The 18,428-nt window shown below is 43.4% G+C and overlaps 1 protein-coding gene across 1 annotated transcript in view; it reads left to right on the forward strand.

The window, feature by feature from the left end:
- LOC119967472 (trifunctional enzyme subunit alpha, mitochondrial-like) overlaps window positions 1-18,428 on the forward strand; it is an 83,995-nt gene that overhangs the window by 48,300 nt on the left and 17,267 nt on the right. Inside the window, exons 9-15 of the mRNA XM_038800046.1 lie at window positions 1,761-1,879; window positions 1,977-2,033; window positions 2,711-2,820; window positions 4,823-4,957; window positions 6,126-6,297; window positions 7,300-7,386; window positions 15,891-16,031. Coding sequence (XP_038655974.1) covers window positions 1,761-1,879; window positions 1,977-2,033; window positions 2,711-2,820; window positions 4,823-4,957; window positions 6,126-6,297; window positions 7,300-7,386; window positions 15,891-16,031 — 821 coding nt within the window. The remainder of the gene's footprint in view (window positions 1-1,760; window positions 1,880-1,976; window positions 2,034-2,710; window positions 2,821-4,822; window positions 4,958-6,125; window positions 6,298-7,299; window positions 7,387-15,890; window positions 16,032-18,428) is intronic.

Consider the following 18,428-nt stretch of genomic DNA (forward strand, 5'->3'; position numbering starts at 1 on the left):
CTGTCTGAATGGGGGCGGGGGACACACCCCTCAGAACATTTAGATGAGTCATTCGAAACATCATAACATACAAGGCCATGGACTAAGTGCTGGAAAAATGGGATTAGGATATCTGCTGGCTGGTGCAGACACGATAGATCCCAGGGCCTCTCTCTGTGCAATGCCTTATGACGTTGAGGGGAGGTGGTGACCTGGTGGTATTGTCACTGGACTAGTAATCCAAGGTTCACATACCACCATGCCAGATGGTAAAATCTGAATTCAGTAAAAGTCTAATGAATGCCATGAAGCCATTGTTGTAAAAGCCAAAAGGAAAAGAAATCTGCCACCCATATCTAGTCTGGCCTACATGTGACTCACAATCCACCGCTGACTCTTAAATGCCCTCTGAAATGGCCTTGCAAGCCACTCAGTTAATGGCGGTTGGGAATAAATGCCTACTCCCCATGAAGAATGAATAGGGAAAAAACACAGGTCAGTTCCAATCAGTAGTAGCACAGGGGATTCACAAGTTTTATGAATAAAAGAGTATTTCTACTTGGAAAAATGTCAATCTAAGCCAATCATGTCTCAAATAACTGAGTGACCCAGTAATTTAAAAATATTTGTTCATTTTCCTTTCAGCTAGAGCATCAATCCATGTATTTACAAATGGTCGCCCTCTAAATTGAAGCAATATTTACAGAATTGTTGATTTCAACAGTGCAGCAATCAATAAATATGCATAAAGGATATTATAGAAATTTGAGACCAGGTTATAACAGTTGACAGTTTACTTTCCAAAACTAGTTGAGACCACTAAACATTTGTAGCCAAACTAGTATTTTTATTCCAATAATGTTACTTTAAATGCAGGATTTCGCATTATTCATTCATCAAAGACTGACAGAATCAAACCTTCTGTCTGGAAAAGCTACATAGAATATGAAAGTCTGATTTGGAATCCTTTTCTTCTGCGTTGAGGTTTAAACCTGTCATTTCAATGTTATTCAAGAAACAAACACCCTGGCCTAATTTTTCACACAGCTGGTGGCTCCACACTGCCGGCTAAAAAGACAAGAGTGGGGATGGAAAGTTAGGGCTGTCTGGTTGTTAGCTCTGATAGTCTTCTGCCCCCATCTGGGATGATGATTAGGCTGCAGATCTCTTGGCCACAGATGATCGACAGGTCTCCGATCCCAGCAGAGCCATTGAGAATGCCACTTCCAGGGCAGCATGTGGCGCAGTGGATGGCACTGGGACTGCGGCACAGAGGACCCGGGTTCGAATCCCGGCCCTGGGTCACTGTCCTTGTGGTTTGCACATTATCCCCATGTCTGCGTGGGTTTCACCCCACAACCCAAAGATGTGCTGGTTAGGTGGATTGGCCATGCTAAATTGCCCCTTAATTGGAAAAAAAAAATAATTGGCTACTCTAAATTTATTTAAAAAAAGAGAATGCCACTTCCAGGACTGCAGTCAGACCTCCATGAGGCAGAATAGTAATGGAAGTGGAGTAGTTTTGCCAGGGATAGTCCAGCAGGCTCCTGATAAGGGTGTTGGGTGACCCTGATTGAGAGTTTGTGGAGAAGCAAACTGTTGATGATTGTTGAACTGCACCTTGAGCCTAAGTTATACCGTGGCATGCTCATTGGAGTTAGCTGCTTGGTCCATTTGTTCTAAAGCATTGAACAAATGCAAATTACACAATGTCATTAATGTTTGTATACCGAATTGTAAAAGATAATTTTTTATTTTCTAAACTTTAATTCTTATTTCAGAGGTGCAGTCGTGGGCTTTTAAATTCCCTTTAGTCAGGGAGCAAGTATATAAAACGGTAATAAAAAAGGTGATGGCACAAACCAAAGGACTCTATCCTGCCCCACTGAAAATCATTGAGGTATGTTTAAAACTGTATTTACAGAGGTTAATTATGCTGAGATGAGTAGAACAGTGTGGAATTCAAATTAGTGATTTAATTTATTGCTTCATTTAAGGTTGTGAAAACTGGATTAGAGCAGGGATCAGATGCTGGTTATCTGATTGAATCACAGGTAAGGTACACACATTACACATTAAAAAATCATGAGAGTCTGGGGGAAAGTTAATGAGATTAGAATCAAATTATGCCTAGAAAGTAGCTGTGAGATGTATTGGAAGTGAGAGAAGTGTTTTTAAAAAAACTTGAACACGTGTAAAAAGAAAGTTGCTCAATGTTGTATCTCTGTAGCTTAACCAAAACCTGGCGTTCAACCCTAACGTTTTACAAAGGTTCTCCCTCTAATTGCATCTGACGCCATGCCTCCAATTGTCATTCCCATTCACATTTTACTTTGTAGCAATGTGTCAGATTTTGCATCAATGCAGTAGTGGGATTTTCAAGTGAGTACAAGTTTTTAAAGTTTTATTCCCAATTCACATTTATGGCTCAATTTGTAAATTGTTTCGTAACATAACACAATATCTAGATTTAACTTAGTCACTGTACCAAATGCGTTACAAAGGAACTAAACCTTATAATGGGTGACATGCAACTTGCTTCTAACAAAACAGTTGCAATATTACACAAACCTGATAGCTGTCTTCATAGTCCTATTTCATTCTCTCAACTAATTATGCCGTTTTCATACGTGTTGCTGAAGTTGTTAACAACCTGCAACAGGCATTCTTGATAATACCGTTAAGTCATTCTATTCTGGACCCTGGGAAATCTCTTTCATTTCTTGACTAGAAATTTGGAGAACTGGCGATGACAAATGAATCAAAAGCCCTGACTGGACTTTATCATGGTCAAGTAGCATGCAAGAAGAACAAGTTTGGAAAACCACAGAAGGAAACTGAGTATGTACATTTCTTCAATAAAATGGATTTCCGGTGTTCCCTTTCCAAACCTGGCCAAGAATGTTCAAAGGATTCCTTTTCCTGTGTGATTTTTGTCATGCAATATCACAGTTGAAACTACTGTTGCTTTCACCTGAGACCATGGGTTTTTATGGTCTGGAATTGTAGCTTTTTGAAAAACTGTAACAGAAAAGTGATTCTCTTAAACGTAGGGTTGTTTGCTTGATCACAGTAATGCTAAGCCACGCTGCTCTGTATAGGAATAATCAGCTACCTGGTGCTCTGATTATTTTCTATTTGCTTAGCCAGGAGTAATTTTATAATTTATTTTTTCTGCAAGCAGCCTGTTAAGTGGATTTAAGCAAAAATACAATAACACTATCCCTCCTCTCCACACCCTGCTTCGACTATGATTTAGTTTCAGTGTTGACAGTGGTGGCTTATTCTCCGACTTCTGAAGGAATTAAGGCCTGAATGCAGTTGTATTTGTCTGAAAAATATATTTTAATTCTTTAAACTTTTGCAAAATTCTGAACATAAAACTTCCATTTATACTAGAGCAGGGGTGGGCAAACTTTTCCGTGCAAGGGCCACATTCAGAAATTCACAATTCACAAAGGGCCGCATAGTATATTAAGTAAAATAATTACTTCACCCGGTTATGATTCTGGGCGCCTCATATAGAACATAGAACAGCACAGAACAGGCCCTTTGGCCCTCGATGTTGTACCGAGCAATGATCACCATACTCAAGTCAACGTATCCACCCTATACCAGTAAGTAACCCAACAGCCCCCCCCATTAACCTTTTTTTAAAAAAAAATTTTTTTTTTTTTAAATTTTTAAAAAAAAAAATTTTTTTTTTTTTTTAATGACTTGGTGGGCCGCAGAAATACCTTTGGCGGGCCGCATGCGGCCCGCGGGCCGTAGTTTGCCCACCCCTGTACTAGAGGATTCCACTCCCTCTCCTCCATTTACACAGTTGTCATTAATCTGCACTGGAAACATCATAGTTTGTGTGCTTGATCAGAGTTGAACAGTGTAAACAGTGGGGATTAATTTTTTTAATTCGCAGTGTGTGCTACTTGAGGCTTGGTGCTTTTTTGATATTTTAATTCATGTCACGGAATTGTCCAAAATTTTGATAAGTCACCATTCTCAGAGCTCCTTGGCATGTAATGCACCATTCTTGGAAATTCTTATATTGCAGTCAGATTTTTCTATTTGTACTTCATGCTCTTGCAACATTAACAATTAGAGTTATTAATTTTGGATTCTGAGCATGAGTGACAGCGTTTTGTTTATCCTATGCTATTCAATAGTTTTTAGTTATGCTTTTAATCTCTGAAGTGCCAGCCGCCCAGATTCTGTTATAAATGAGCATCAACAGCTATTCAGTGAATTTTGTACACTTGGCCGTATACTTTCTCTGACCTCTTACACTGGATCTGCTACAATTAGAAATCTATTTCAATACAAAATCTTCCATAGGAAATCTTGAACCTGAGAGAGCATGCATGCAATCATGAATCTCCTTTTCCAATCATCAGATTGGAAAATCATTACTGAGCCATACAGAATTTGAATCAAGACACGTCAGTTAAGGATATTTAATTCCATGTCAAATTACATGAAGAAAGCAAAATAGAGATGAAAAGAAAGATGGGACCCAGAGAGAAGCAAAAAAAAATAAGGAAAAAGTTTTTTAAATTTCCAACAATTAAAAGAATGATGTTCCACATATTTTGTGCTGCCAGAGAGGCTGTTGCAAAGTAATTGAAACTTAACATGGTACCAAAATTTGCCTACACTGGAATGGATGAATCCTAACTTCTTCTGGTGAGTTAATAGTAATCTATCATAGAAATACTACAACCTCAATCCATTCCATATGTTTTTCAATGCTGAAAAGATGGAGAAATACCATATTAGTTTTATTTATAGTTTCAAAATCTTTTGTTATTAGTGCATTAATTGATGTATTGCAACTGATTTTCTTCAGGAAAATAGCTATTTTGGGTGCTGGTCTAATGGGAGCTGGTATTGCACAGGTCTCGATAGACAAAGGCATTCTAACAGTCCTAAAAGATACTACATTGGAAGGCCTTGAAAGAGGTCAACAACAAGTCTATAAAGGGTATGTAAACCATTGTGTCTGACATCCTTTATTTAGTGTTTTTACTGATGAACCATTTCAGTATTGGAATTCAAAAGACATTGTTAGATGATTTGTGCAATCTTGTGCTTGTTTAAGCTACAAAATGGTTATTTTATAATTTTGTATCATTCATTTGTTAAATTATATAGAATGGCAATAAAAAGGATGCAAAGCGGCTGCAGGGTGACTTGGACAGGCTGGCTGAATGGGCAAATACTTGGCAAATGCCAGATAATGTGGGTAATAAATGTGAGGTTATCCACTTTGGTGGCAAAAACAGGAAGGCAGATTATTATCTGATGGTGGTAGTTTAGAAAAGCGGGAAGTGCAACGAGACCTGGGTGTCATGGTGAAACAGTCACTGAAAGTTAGCATGCAGGTACAGTAGGCGGTGAGGAAAGCTAATGGCATGCTGGCTTTCGTGGTGGGAGGTTTTGGGTATTGGAGTAGGGATGTCTTGCTGCAATTATACAGAGCCTTGGTGAGGCTGCACCTTGAGCATTGTGTGCAGTTTTGGTCTCCTAGTTTGAGGAAGGGCATTCTTGCTATTGAGGGTGTCCAGCGAAGATTCACCAGACTAATTCCCGGGATGGCAGGACTGATATATGAAGAAGACTGGATCGACTGGGCTTGTACTCACTGGAGATTAGAAGAATGAGAAGAGATCTCATAGAAACAATAAAATCCTGATGGGACTGGACAGGCTAGGGCGGGAAGAATGTTCCCGATGTTGGGGACATCCAGAACTAGGGGTTACAACCTAAGAATAAGGGGTAAGCCATTCAGGACTGAGATGAGGAATACCTTCTCTCCGAGAATTGTGAACTTATGGAATTCTCTACCACAGAAAGCTGTTGGGGCCAGTTCATTGGATATATTGAAGAGGGAGCTGGATGTGGCCCTTACAGCTAAAGGGATCAAGGGGTATGGAGAGAAAGCGGGAGTGGGATACTGAATTTTCATGATCAGCCATGATCGCATTGAATGGTGCTGCAGGCTCGAAGGGCCAAATGGCCTACTCCTGCACCTATTTTCTGCTAATATTTTAAGGTTTTGAATAATACAAGAATGTTCATTCATTTATTGGTGCAGGAGTGCTTAATGTAGTATGTATTGATGGGTTCATGTCTCTTTGGAATCCTGACAGACTAAATGATAAGGTAAAAAGAAGGAATTTAACACCATTTGAACGTGATAGACTCCAGTCAAACCTGATTGGTCAATTAGACTACAAAGGATTTGAAAAGGCAGATATGGTAATTGAAGCAGTTTTTGAAGATATAAAAATCAAACACAGTGTGCTGAAGGAAGTCGAAGCTGTAAGTTATTTTTTAAATCAAAGCCTATTAAATCAAATCTTGTGTATTGATCAACAATTGTGTATTGTAGTTAAATAAGACTTTTCTAGATTTGGAGTCTGACGTTTGAACTTTTGACCAATGCGGCTGACTTTTAATCCTCCCTGCTTAACGAAAACCTGGGTGAATGGGAGTTAAAGCTACATGGTACTTTTTTGCTGCTTAGACACTGCCTCTGCAGCTGCTTTAAAACTGGGCAGCTGAGTTGTCCCTCTGACCCGGGTTAATGCTACTATGTAGCATAATAAATATGAAAATTGGGGATCCATTGTGCAGAAAATACCAAGGCAATTTTAACATCCATTGTGTATGCTCCAACCAATAAAACCTGCCATAGCAGAAGCAGAGGCTTACGAATAAGTAGAAAATTTATTTGCCATGGCAGGAGGAATAGAAATGCTTCTCCAGGCCACAGAAGGCAAGTATAGTCTCCTCTTGACCTGGGCTCCGTGCTTCCTTCGCAATCACGTTTGCGAAGCCCTCCCTAATCCCATTTTCTGATTAACCGGAGTGTCTGCTGGCAGCATCTGTACCATTGGATCTTTGTGGGACAGTAGCCAGCCAGCTGCTTCTCTATACCTTTTAAAATTGACTGGGTTTCCCATGCCAATTAAGTTTGGCACCTCTCCTCTGAGTTCCACCTGGTAGTTAAAATCCCTCCTTTTTTGTTACATGGGTGTGTGACTCTCACAAGGGGTTCAATCCCCATTCCAGCAGTTAATATAACTTTTTTGCTGTTCATGTTGACAAGTCAACTTTCACACAGAAAACCTATTTTGCACTGCCTTCTACATTGCATCTTCCTCATCTGTAAAGTTTCTTAATACTCTCAACATGCTTGCCTAGAAACACTTAATCGTACTCAGATTAATGTATCATACTTTGCTTTTTGTATACAAGTTTCATAGATTATTCATGGCTGTTTTTTAAAGTGCAGAACTGTCATTTTCTTTTCTCTGACAGGTTGTAGCTCCTCATTGTATATTCGCTAGTAACACTTCAGCTCTTCCAATTTCTGAAATTGCGTCTGTCAGTAAGAGACCAGAAAAGGTAAGTTGTGAATATTTGTGTACTTTCTCCAAATATTAGTGAACAAACATAGAAATTTAATGGATCTAAACCACATTGAAGTATGATGCAAGACACTGGTCTTTTCCTTGTTAGTGGATTTATTGACAGGATGCAGCGTTACAGATCTCTGCCTCCAAGCTAGATCCCCAGAGTTCTAGCTCATTCTCTATATATACTACTTTAAGCCCAACAGTAACCAAATTCACAAGGGACAGCCTCTTAATGGGACATTGTAACAAATGACAAAACATTGAAGAAACTTGTCTATTTAAATTAAAATGTTGTTTCCAGGGCGGCTGATGCACTCCAGCACAACTTTCTTCACATGTGCTCCATCCTTAATCAAACAATGCCCTGTATATCTTTAACAACATAATCTACCAACCATCAACAATACGCATTAAAAGTTCAAGACAGCAAAATGCAGAATATAACCGTGAATTTGGAAATTATAGGTTCCTCATTCACATAAATTGGAATTTAGAAATCTTTAAACTAGCAATGTAATAAATTAAAAGCAAAACACTGAGGACGCTGGAATTCTAAAATAAAAACAATGCTGGAAAAACTCTGGTCTGGCTTCATCTATGGTATGGAGAGAGAAACAGAGTTAACATTTTGAGTCCATATGACTTCAGATTATTGCATTATTGTATGCAAAATATGAGCCTATGAAACATTTGAAATCCAGTGGAGTAGTTTTTGAGCAACTGTATTTGTCAATTTTTTTAACCAAGTACTGTATATTATGAAAGTTTGAATTGCAGAACGAATGTATTAAATGTATCTGAAAGTGAAAATATGCTGAATTATAATGCAGTTATATCAATTTTGAGGCAGTGACTTGTACATGCCCTACTCCAGAACTGATCTCATTGTAGATCTGTTCAGAGTAATCTTGTGGTTCAGTGCCCTCAGATTCACTTAAGTACCTGACATAATTGCTTTTCACTGAACTTCAGAAGCTATCAGAGTATTCATCAATGATCACGCTCAAATCGTATCCATTTTCAGCCTGGGTAAATGGAGCTTTTCATGTTACACTTACCATTGCCCATATAAAAGTTATAACAACCTTTATTAAAATATTATATTCACAAGTAGGCTTACATTAGCACTGCAATGAAGTTACTATGAAAATCCACACTCCGGCGCCTGTTCAGGTACACCGAGGGAAAATTCTGAATGTCCAATTCACCTAAAAAGCACGTTTATTGGGACTTGTGGGAGGAAACCGGAGCAAACAGACAGGGGGAGAACGTGCAGACTCTGCACAGACAGTGACCCAAGCCGGAATCGAACCTGGGACCCTGGCACTCTGAAGCAATGGTGCTACCGTGCCACCTGGTATGAAGGCACCGCTGAGATATGAACTCATGATCTCCTGTTTATTATGCAGGCCACAGCCAAAAGTTTGTGACTGTTTAGTTTAATTGGCTAGACAGCTAGTGGTGGATCAAATTAACGGCAATGTCACAGGGTTCAATCCCCATTCCAGCTGAGGGCGGCATCGGAGGGGGGGAGATTCCTCCCTCCTCACTCTCCCCCTCCTCGCTCTACCCCTCGTAAAAATCACAGCACTTAGATGTGGATCAAGGAACAATCACCTTCAGACAGAGAACTGCTGCCTCAGTGCCAGGGAACCAGGTTCAAATCCGGCTTTGGGTGACTGTGTGGAGTTTGCTCAATCTGTCCGTGTCTGTGTGGGTTTCCTCCAGTTTCCTCCCACAGTCCAAAGATCTGCAGGTTAGATGGATTGGCCATGCTAGAATTTCCCTTTAGTGCCCAGGGATGTGCACATTAGGTGGGGCTATGGGATTGCAAGGGAGAGGAAGGGGACCTGGTTAGAGTTCTCTTTCAGAGGGTCGGGGCAGACTCTACGGGCCGAATAGCTTCCTGCACTGTACGGATTCTATGAACCCGAGAAGAAGATAAAAGTTACAACATAGCAAATTCTGCCTAACCAGTCCAAGTTGGCATTTGGTGTCCATGCAAACAAATAGTTTATTTGCCCATCGACTTCCCACATCCCTTCAATCCTTTGCCCTTTGTCCAACTATCCAATCTCATTTCGAACGTTGACAGATTCTGTCTTCAATAATTACACCAGAAATACATTCCACAGCTTCGACTATGAACAAATTTCCCCCTTTCATTGAAATCTTTAGCACTTAGTCCAGTATTCATAGCCTCTTCTTGTTGCCTCAACTTATAGAAATAGTTGCTTAATTGGCCTTCAATGAAGAAGGCATTTTGCTGGATAGTAAAATGAACATTTTGAACAGTACTGGTATCACAATGAGGAGGCAGCATGGTTTTATTAATACGTAACGACAAAGTTATTCATGTTCGGCAACTTGGGAATTTCAATGCCCATGGAATCATTGTTATTTTCTCAGGTTTGAGAATTTGATTGAAACTTTGTCAAACACCTTTTCAAAATCCAAGTAAGCTACCCAAACTAGAGACCCAAAGCCAGGCGTGATGTAGGTGAGGTGTCCCACATCGGGTGGCTCCCACCAAGAATGTTGTAAGAAGACTGAAGTCCGGTCCCAGGGAAATTCTGGAGGAATACAAAAAAGAAAAGAAAGAAGTTTTAAAGAAACTTGGTGAAAGTTTTTTTTCTTCTTTATTTGAAGGAAGAATTTTTTGCTTTTCTATAAAAAATAAAGATTGAAGAAGGAAAGAAGGGTGAAAAAAAAAAGGAAAAATAATAAGTCGTTAAAGGATGTGAAAAGCAGCGTTGAGGAAGGGAGGAAACGCGGGCTCGCCGTTGAATGAGAGGTCCAGCAAAAGTGCTGACAAGATGGCGGATGTCGAACCACATGATGGGGTCGCACTACTTACGGTGGAGAAGATGACCGAGATGATGGCGGTGGAGCTGGAAAAGCAGCTGCGAGGCACATGGAGGCTTTGAGGAAGGAGAATGAGGTCACATTGAAGTCATTGGTGGAGGAGGCAATCGCCCCGGTGAGGGTAGCTGTGGCAAAGACATCAGCCGAGGTGAGAGAACACGGCGAGAAGATGAAGGAAGTGGAGGAGGCTGTGTCGCAACACAGCGACCAGTTCACCTCTATGGGGGATGAGCTGTGGAGGGGGGGTGGAGGTCAACAGAGGACTCCGAGCAAAGCTAGAGGACTTGGAGAACCACTCGAGGCGGCACAATCTGAGAATTGTGGGCGTACACGAAGGGACAGAGGGCCCACGGCCAACAGAGTACTTCGCTAAGAAGTTGGTGGAGTTGATGTGGGAGGGTGAGAACCCCTCCCGGTTACGAGCTGGACCAAGCTCATCGGTCATTAAGGCCGAAGCCCAAAGTGAATGAGCCGCCAAGAGCAGTAATTATTTGCTTCCATAAGTACTGCATGAAGGAGAAGGTATTAAGCTGGGCGAAGCAGAAGCACGAGGTGCAGTGGGATAGTGCTGGAGTTCGGATCTACCAGGACTTGACGGTGGAGTTGGCAAAAAGACGAGCAGCGTTCGGGCGAGTGAAGGCGGCACTGTACAAGAAGGGGGTGCGATGTGGTATGGTATACCCAGCAAAGCTGAGGGTGTCGTATGGTGCCAAAGACTTGTATTTCGAGACAGTGGAGGCGGCTGAGGCATTCGTGAGGGCAGAAGGCTTGGGACAGACGTGAGGAGCGGAGCTGGAAGAGAGACTGTGGACTGTGATTGGGGAGGTGGAAAATGTATAAATGTTATAACTTTCTTTTTTACTGACGTGTATTGTAATTTACTTCTCTTTACAGAGTTCAAGTTATTGGTTGGGTTGATTGGCATTCTGTGTTGCGACGGTTATATCTTATTTAGTGAACTGTACGGGTTGGATTGTTGTTTTTGTTTTTCTTTCTCTGGGATTGGGTGGGACGGGGCGGTAAAGTCGTCTAGTGAATGGAGGTGAGGTGAGAGGAGGGCTGCGGACATTGGAGCCTGGTTAGCAGGTTTCGATAAGCCTCCGAGGCGAGGGGGTGGGTGGGATTGATGCTGGGGAATGTTTTTTCGAAAGGAAATGTGGGGGGGGGGGTTTGGGAGGGGGGGAAGCGGTTCGATGTTAATAATGGATAGGGGCGGGTCGGGCTCATGATGCCCAGTGGTATGGTGATGGTGGATACGAAGTGGGGGGGGGGGGGGGGGGGGGGGCGGTGGTTGTGCGAGACCCCCAGTTAGGATAGTCACGTGGAACGTGAGGGGGTTAGGAGGTCCGGTCAAGGGTTCTTGCGCATCTTAAAAGTTTGAAAGCCGATGTGGCAATGCTTCAGGAGACTCACTTGAGAGTGAAGGACCAGGTGAGACTTAAAAAGGGCTGGGTTGGTCAGGTGTTTCACTCAGGATTTGACGTAAGGGCTCGAGGTGTAGCGGTAATGGTCAGCAAAAGAGTACGCTTCCAGATGGAGAAGGTGGTGGCAGATCAGAGGGGTAGATATGTGATTGTGACAGGAGCACTGGAGGGGAGGTTAGTGGTGCTGTTAAGTGTATATTGTCCCAATTGGGATGATGTGGGATTCGCAAAGAAGGTGTTTGGAGCCATCCCCGACTTGGACACACAAACTGATAGTGGCTGGGGGGGACTGGAACTTGGTGCAGGAGCCACGGTTGGACAGGTCACGGCCGTGCTCGCTGGTCCCATCAGGGGGGGCGAAGGCGCTGGCTGGGCTAATGGTGGAAATGGGAGGGGTGGATCCTTGGTTTCTGCACCCAAGGAAAGGGGAGTACTCGTTTTTCTCAGCAGTCCGTAAGGTATATTCGCGATTCGACTTTTTCGTGGTGGGGAGGACTTTGCTGGCTGGGGTTAAGGGGTCGTAATACTCGGCAATTGCAATGTCAGATCACGCTCCGCATTGGGTGGATATGGTACTGGAGAAGGGGGTAGCGCAGAGGCCGGGATGGAAATTAGATGTGGGACTTCTGGGGGACCAAGGGTTCTGTGACAAAATTGAAAACATAATTGTAGGTTTCAACTGTACGGGTGAGGTGTCGAAGGCAGCTGTCTGGGAGGTTCTAAAGGCGGTGGTGAGGGTTGAGGTGATTTTGTTTAAGGCCAGGGTGGACAAGGTGGAGAGGTTGGAGTGGCAGAGGGTAATAGATTAGATTTTGGAGGTAGATAGGAGTTATGCAGAAGATGGGGACCCAGCGAAGCTGGAAAAGAGGAAGGAACTACAGGTGAGCTTCGACCGACTATCTACCAGGAAGGTGGTGCGCCAACTGAGACGAACAAGGGGTGCAGTTTATGAACATGGAGATGTTAGCAGGTCAACTCCGGAGGGAGGCAGCGGTAAGAGAAATTGTTCAGGTGAGGAATAGGGCAGGGTTTTTGAGAAATTTTATGAGTTTGTACAGGTCCGAGCCACCTGGGGGAGACCACGAGATGCAGGAATTTCTAGATGGGTTGGAATACCCAAGGTTAGGGGAGGGGGACAGAACTACATTAGAAGGAGTGATAGTGGAGCAGGAAATAAAGGATGCTGTTGGGAGGATGCAGTCTGGGAAGGTGGCAGGGCAGAATGGGTTTCTGGTGGAATATTATAAAAAATTCAAGGATAACTGGCACCCTTGATGGTGGGGATGTTTGAAGAGGCGATAGGGAAGGGGGTGTTGCCACAAACTTTGGGGCAGGCATCGATTACCCTATTGCTAAAAAAAAAACATGGATCCGACGGAGTGTGGGTCGTATAGACCCACATCACTTCTGAATGAGAACACAAAAGTATTGGCGAAGGTACTGGCGGGTAGGCTGGAGGAGTGCCTTAGAAGGTGATAGGTGAAGGTCAGACGGGGTTCGTGAGAGGGAGGCAGCTCTTTTCAAACACTAGAAGGGTATTGAACGTCGTTATGGCACCGGCGGAGCAGAAGGAAACAGAGGGGGTTGTGAAATTGGGCGCTGAGAAGACGTTTGCTCGGTTAGAATGGGGGTACTTGAAAGCAGTTCTGGAGCGGTTTGGGATTGGACCAAGATTTGTGAACTGGGTAAAGCTACTATATAAGGAGCCGAGGGTGAGTGTCCGCACAAACAACATCAGCTCGAGATACTTTTCTCTCCACCGTGGAACGAGGCTGGGATGTCCTTTGTCCCCCCCCTGCTGTTTGCACTCGCGATTGAGCCGTTGGCCATCGCATTAAGAAGTTCGGGGATTTGGAAAGGAATAGTGCCGGGGGAGGGGGGAATAGAGCGTAGGGTGTCCTTATATGCCGATGACTTGCTGTTATACGTGTCGGAACCAAGTGTGCCGATAGGGGGAATATTGGAGCTACTTCGAGTGTTTGGGTCTTTCTCTGGGTACAAATTAAATCTAGACAAAAATGAGTATTTTGTGGTGGCTCGGGCGGGGATGGAGGCAGGGGTGGGGGGGGCTGCCATTCCATAGGGCAGCGACTCACTTTCGGTACCTGGGGGTGCAGTTTGCCCGGGAGTGGGGGGGGGGGGTGCTCTGCAGATCACAAAATTTTTAGTTTGGTGGGGAGAGTGAAAGCTGATCTGGCAAGGTGGGATGGTCTCCCTCTGTCACTGGCGGGTCGGGTACAGACAGTTAAAATGAACGTGTTGCCGCGATTTCTGTTTACTTTTCAAAGCCTGCTGATTTTCCTGCCAAAGGCTTTTTTCAGAGTGATTGAGGGAAGGATTCCTTTGTTCATATGGGGAGGGAAGGTGGCCAGAGTTAGAAAGGTGCTGCTACAGAGGAGAAGGCAGGCAAGGGATTTGGGTCTTCCGAACCTGATGTATTACTCGGGGGGGGCGAATGTGGGGAAGGTGCGGAGCTGGGTCAGAGGGGTTGATTCCCAGTGGGTCAGAATGGAGGAGAGTTTGTGCAGGGGGTGGGGATTGAAAGCACTAGCAACAGCGCCGCTCCCGATGGCCCCAGGAAATACTCAAGGAGTCCGGTAATAATAGCTTCATTGAGAATTTGGAGGCAGTTTCGCCAACACTTCGGGTTGGGGCAGGGTCAAGGGAAATGCCAATTTGGGGGAATCACAGATTTGAGCCAGGGAGGTGGGATAGAAATTTTTGGAAATGGGAGGAGAAGGGGATTAAGACACTAAAAGATTTGTTTCTTAGGGGTTGGTTTGAAGGAGCTGGAAGCGAAGTATGGGCTGGAGTAGGGAGAAATGTTTAGATACATGCAGGTTCGAGATTTTGCCAGAAAGGAAATACAGAGCTTCCCGGTTGAGCCGGCCTCCACATTGCTGGATAAGGTGCTGACGACGGGGACTGGAGAAGGGGGTAGAGTCAGCGGTTTAGGGAGCTATTTTGGAAGAGGTGAAGGCACCACTGGAAGGGATCAAAGCAAAGTGGGAGGAAGAGTTGGGAGAGGATATGGAGGAGGGGTTCTGGTGTGTGAATGGCTCCACCTCGTGCGCAGGGTTGGGGCTGATACAGTTGAAGGTTGTATACAGAGCACACCTCACAAGGGCGAGAATGAGCCGATTCTTTGAAGGAGTAGAAGATGTGTGTCAATGTTGCGGGGGGCTCCCCGCTAATCACGTTCATATGTTTTGGTCCTGTCCAGAGCTAGAGGATTACTGGAAGGAGGTTTTTAGGGTAATTTCCAAAGTGGTGCACGTGAAACTGGACCCGGGCCCCCGGGAGGCCATATTCGGGGTGTCGGACCAGTGAGGATTGGAACCGGGTGCAGAGGCAGATGTTGTAGCCTTCGCCTCGTTGATCGCCCGAAGGCGAATCCTGATGGGTTGGAGAGCAGCCTCTCCACCCTGTGCCCTGGCGTGGCGGGGGGACCTGTTGGAATTCTTGACTCTTGAGAAGGTTACGTTTGAACTGAGGGGAAGGATGGAGGGGTTCTACAATTCATGGGCATTATTCATTATGCACTTTTAAGAACTGGATAACATCGAACATTAGTTGGGGCGTGTGGGTGGGAGGGTTGGGGAGAGGGGGGCTGTGTGTGTTAATGGCGATGATGGGTGATCCCTAATTCCTTTTTGTCATTTGTTTGCGTGAACATGCGGACTAATGTTTGGGGTTTGGTGGGAGGATGGGATTGTTGTTATTGATATGGGGATTGACATATTTGTTACTGATTACTGTTCATTGTTGGTGGGTGTAAATTTGGGAGAAAATGTGAAAAAGGAGGAGAATAAAAATATTTTTAAAAGGAACTACCCATACTAAATTGGGTCAGGCATGGCATTAGTTTATCTCATCAAAGAATAGGACTTTTGAGGCATTGTTTATTGATTAAAATCATGCTACCTACTCTCAATGATACCAGTGCTGTTCAAAATGTTCATTTTTCTGATGCAGCAGAATGTTTTCAAACACTCCTATATTATAGATATTAAGCTAACTGATCTGTAATCAGATTTTTTGAATCTTGGAACTGCATTTACCGAACAACTGATTAGCTTCTCCAATATTTGTTGATATCTGGAAAATATTAATTGATGAAATGTTTATCATATTTTGAGGTTAGTGTGTCCTTCGTGATTACTGTTCAGAGCTTGTTAATATTTTGCCTTTATCATCTGTCTAGGTAATTGGAATGCACTATTTCTCCCCTGTGGACAAGATGCAGTTGCTGGAAATCATCACCACAGATAAAACCTCCAAAGAGACAACTGCGGCTGCTGTAGCAGTTGGACTTAAACAGGGAAAAGTGATCATTGTAGTAAAGGTAATTTACTCATCACCTTTTTATATTGTATTTGTAACATTTAACGTCTCTGGTCCTAAACTATAGCTTATTCTCAAACGTGTATAGAATTTATCCAAATGTGAATAAATCTGTCAAGTTGGAGTTTTTCTTTAAATCACAAATCATCCACAAAAGGCTCTTTTTAAAGTTACAATATTGATTTTGAAAATAAGATCACTTCTCACAGTCTTGTTTCCTCCCTGTTCCGTTATTATGGATGGAGAGCATGTTTTGTAAGTTCCCTTTTCGCCCATGGACATAATTTTGCCTATATTTTATTTCCTGCTTAGCCACCATACTATTGCATTTTGTTCCAGTACTCCTATCATCACTCTTCAGTTTAATGGGTGGGTAGCATTTTAAATCTTTAGTGAGAACAAAACTAAGTGAGACAGTAGCTGTTAGGTGGGGATGGCAGGGGAGAAACTGGATTTATAACGTTAGGTGAAAAATTATACAGCCTCATCTTCTTTCCGCCTGTGGCGAAGTTTCACTTTTTTCTATGATTGGTTTGTTGTTTATCCAATGCATGTGTCCCATGAATTAGGGTTGTAATTGCTTGTAACATACTGGGTGAATTGAATGCCAAGTCAGGCTTAGAAATAAAGAGGAAAAATAAAGAAGCAGAATTAGGCGATTCAGCCCATCCAGTCTGCTCCGCCATTCAATCATGGCTGATATTTTTCTCATCCCCATTCTCCTTCCTTCTCCCCATAACCCCTGATCCCCTTTTTTACTTTTTGAAATTTAGAGTACCCAATTCATTTTTTCCAATTAAGGGGCAATTTAGCGTGACCAATCAACCTATCCTGCACATTTTTGGGTTGTGGGGGTGAAACCACGCAAACATGGGGAGAATGTGCAAACTCCACACGGACAGTGACCCAGAGCTGGGATCGCACCTGGGACCCCGGCGCCATGAGGCAGCAGTGCTAACCACTGCACCAACGTGCTGCCCCTGAACCCCTTATTAATCAAGAACCTATCTATCTCTGTCTGAAGGACATTCGGTGAATTAAGAGAAATAAAAAGAGACAAAGGAATTATTTTTTAAAACTTACATTTAAAAGAATAACTGTTAACTTCCAGTGCCCGACAGGCTGGTTGGCAGTAATTAATAATTTGCTAAAAAAATTTACAACTATTTGAGGCTTAATTAAATATGTGCAAACCTTTAAATAGCTCCCAAAATCACATCAGTTCAGATCAGCTTCTAACTTTCTATAGCAAATCCAGATCATAAATGTGGTGCAAATACAGCAATTTGACAACTTTTTTTCCATTTCAAAGTTTAATCAGACAATACAATCTCGTTTTCATGAAGCTCATGGTGGAGCAGCTCATCATGGAGAGTAGCTTTTGAATTTGTTTTAATGACACATCTGTGTCATTAAATGAGCACTGTTACCCGTGCCAATTTAAAACAGCAAATTATGGGCCGTTATATTAATAATGTAAACGTAAAGGTAGCAATTTGTGAACTTGAAATAATATGAGGATAATAGTTGCGTTTAACCTTTTGCCCACTTGGCAATGTTCCCTTTGTGTTTCAAGGTCCTGTGTGAATCAGTTTACATCAGACAAACTCACATTTGAACTCCTAATGTACTGCCTGCAGCAGTATGTCAACATGAATATCAGACCTTTGATCCGTCAGTAAACGTGGCGGGTGTGTAGTCACCTTTGGCACAGTTATGGTTTATGCGCTCGGATGGAGGACACATTTTTTTCTTTGCCTTCCAATTCAGTTCAGTAGTACTTCACTCCATTATTTATGTTCTACTTGTCTTTTTTTTCCCCTGAGAGCTCATCGCCATCCGGTCTCCACTGGTCCTTGGAAAGAGCACCCTACTTGGGCCCACGCCTCCGCCCTGTCCCCGTGGTCCAGTGGCCCCAGCTAGCCTTTTGGAACCTAGGGGGCGGTTTGGCATGGCCAGTCCACCTATCCTTCGCATCTTTGGATTGTGGGTGGAAACTGGAGCACCCAGACATGAGGTGAGGGTGCAGATCACACGGACGGTCACCCGAGGCCAGAGTTGAGCTCGGGTCCCTGGAGCTGTGAGACAGCAGTGCTAGCCACTGTGCCGTCGTGCTGCCCTTCCCCGCCAAACTCCTCCAGGGCAGGGTAGTCAGGTGGGAGGACATCCTGCTCCCATCCCTCAGAAAAAGTACTTCCCACCTTTCCTGGATGGCCTGGAAGAGAATCCGTAGGGAGGCTTTGCTGAAGCATAGTTCTGATGGTTTGGTTTTTCTCAGCATCATGGATTCCCTGTTCTGCATCACACCTAACCTGCAGTAATTGAAAGCCTATTGGGGCCTCCTCGATAATTAATGAGGTTAAAATGGGCAGCACGGTAGCACAGTGGTTATGCGGCT

This window comes from Scyliorhinus canicula, chromosome 6 (genome assembly GCF_902713615.1).
Source record: "Scyliorhinus canicula chromosome 6, sScyCan1.1, whole genome shotgun sequence".
NCBI lineage: Eukaryota > Metazoa > Chordata > Chondrichthyes > Carcharhiniformes > Scyliorhinidae > Scyliorhinus > Scyliorhinus canicula.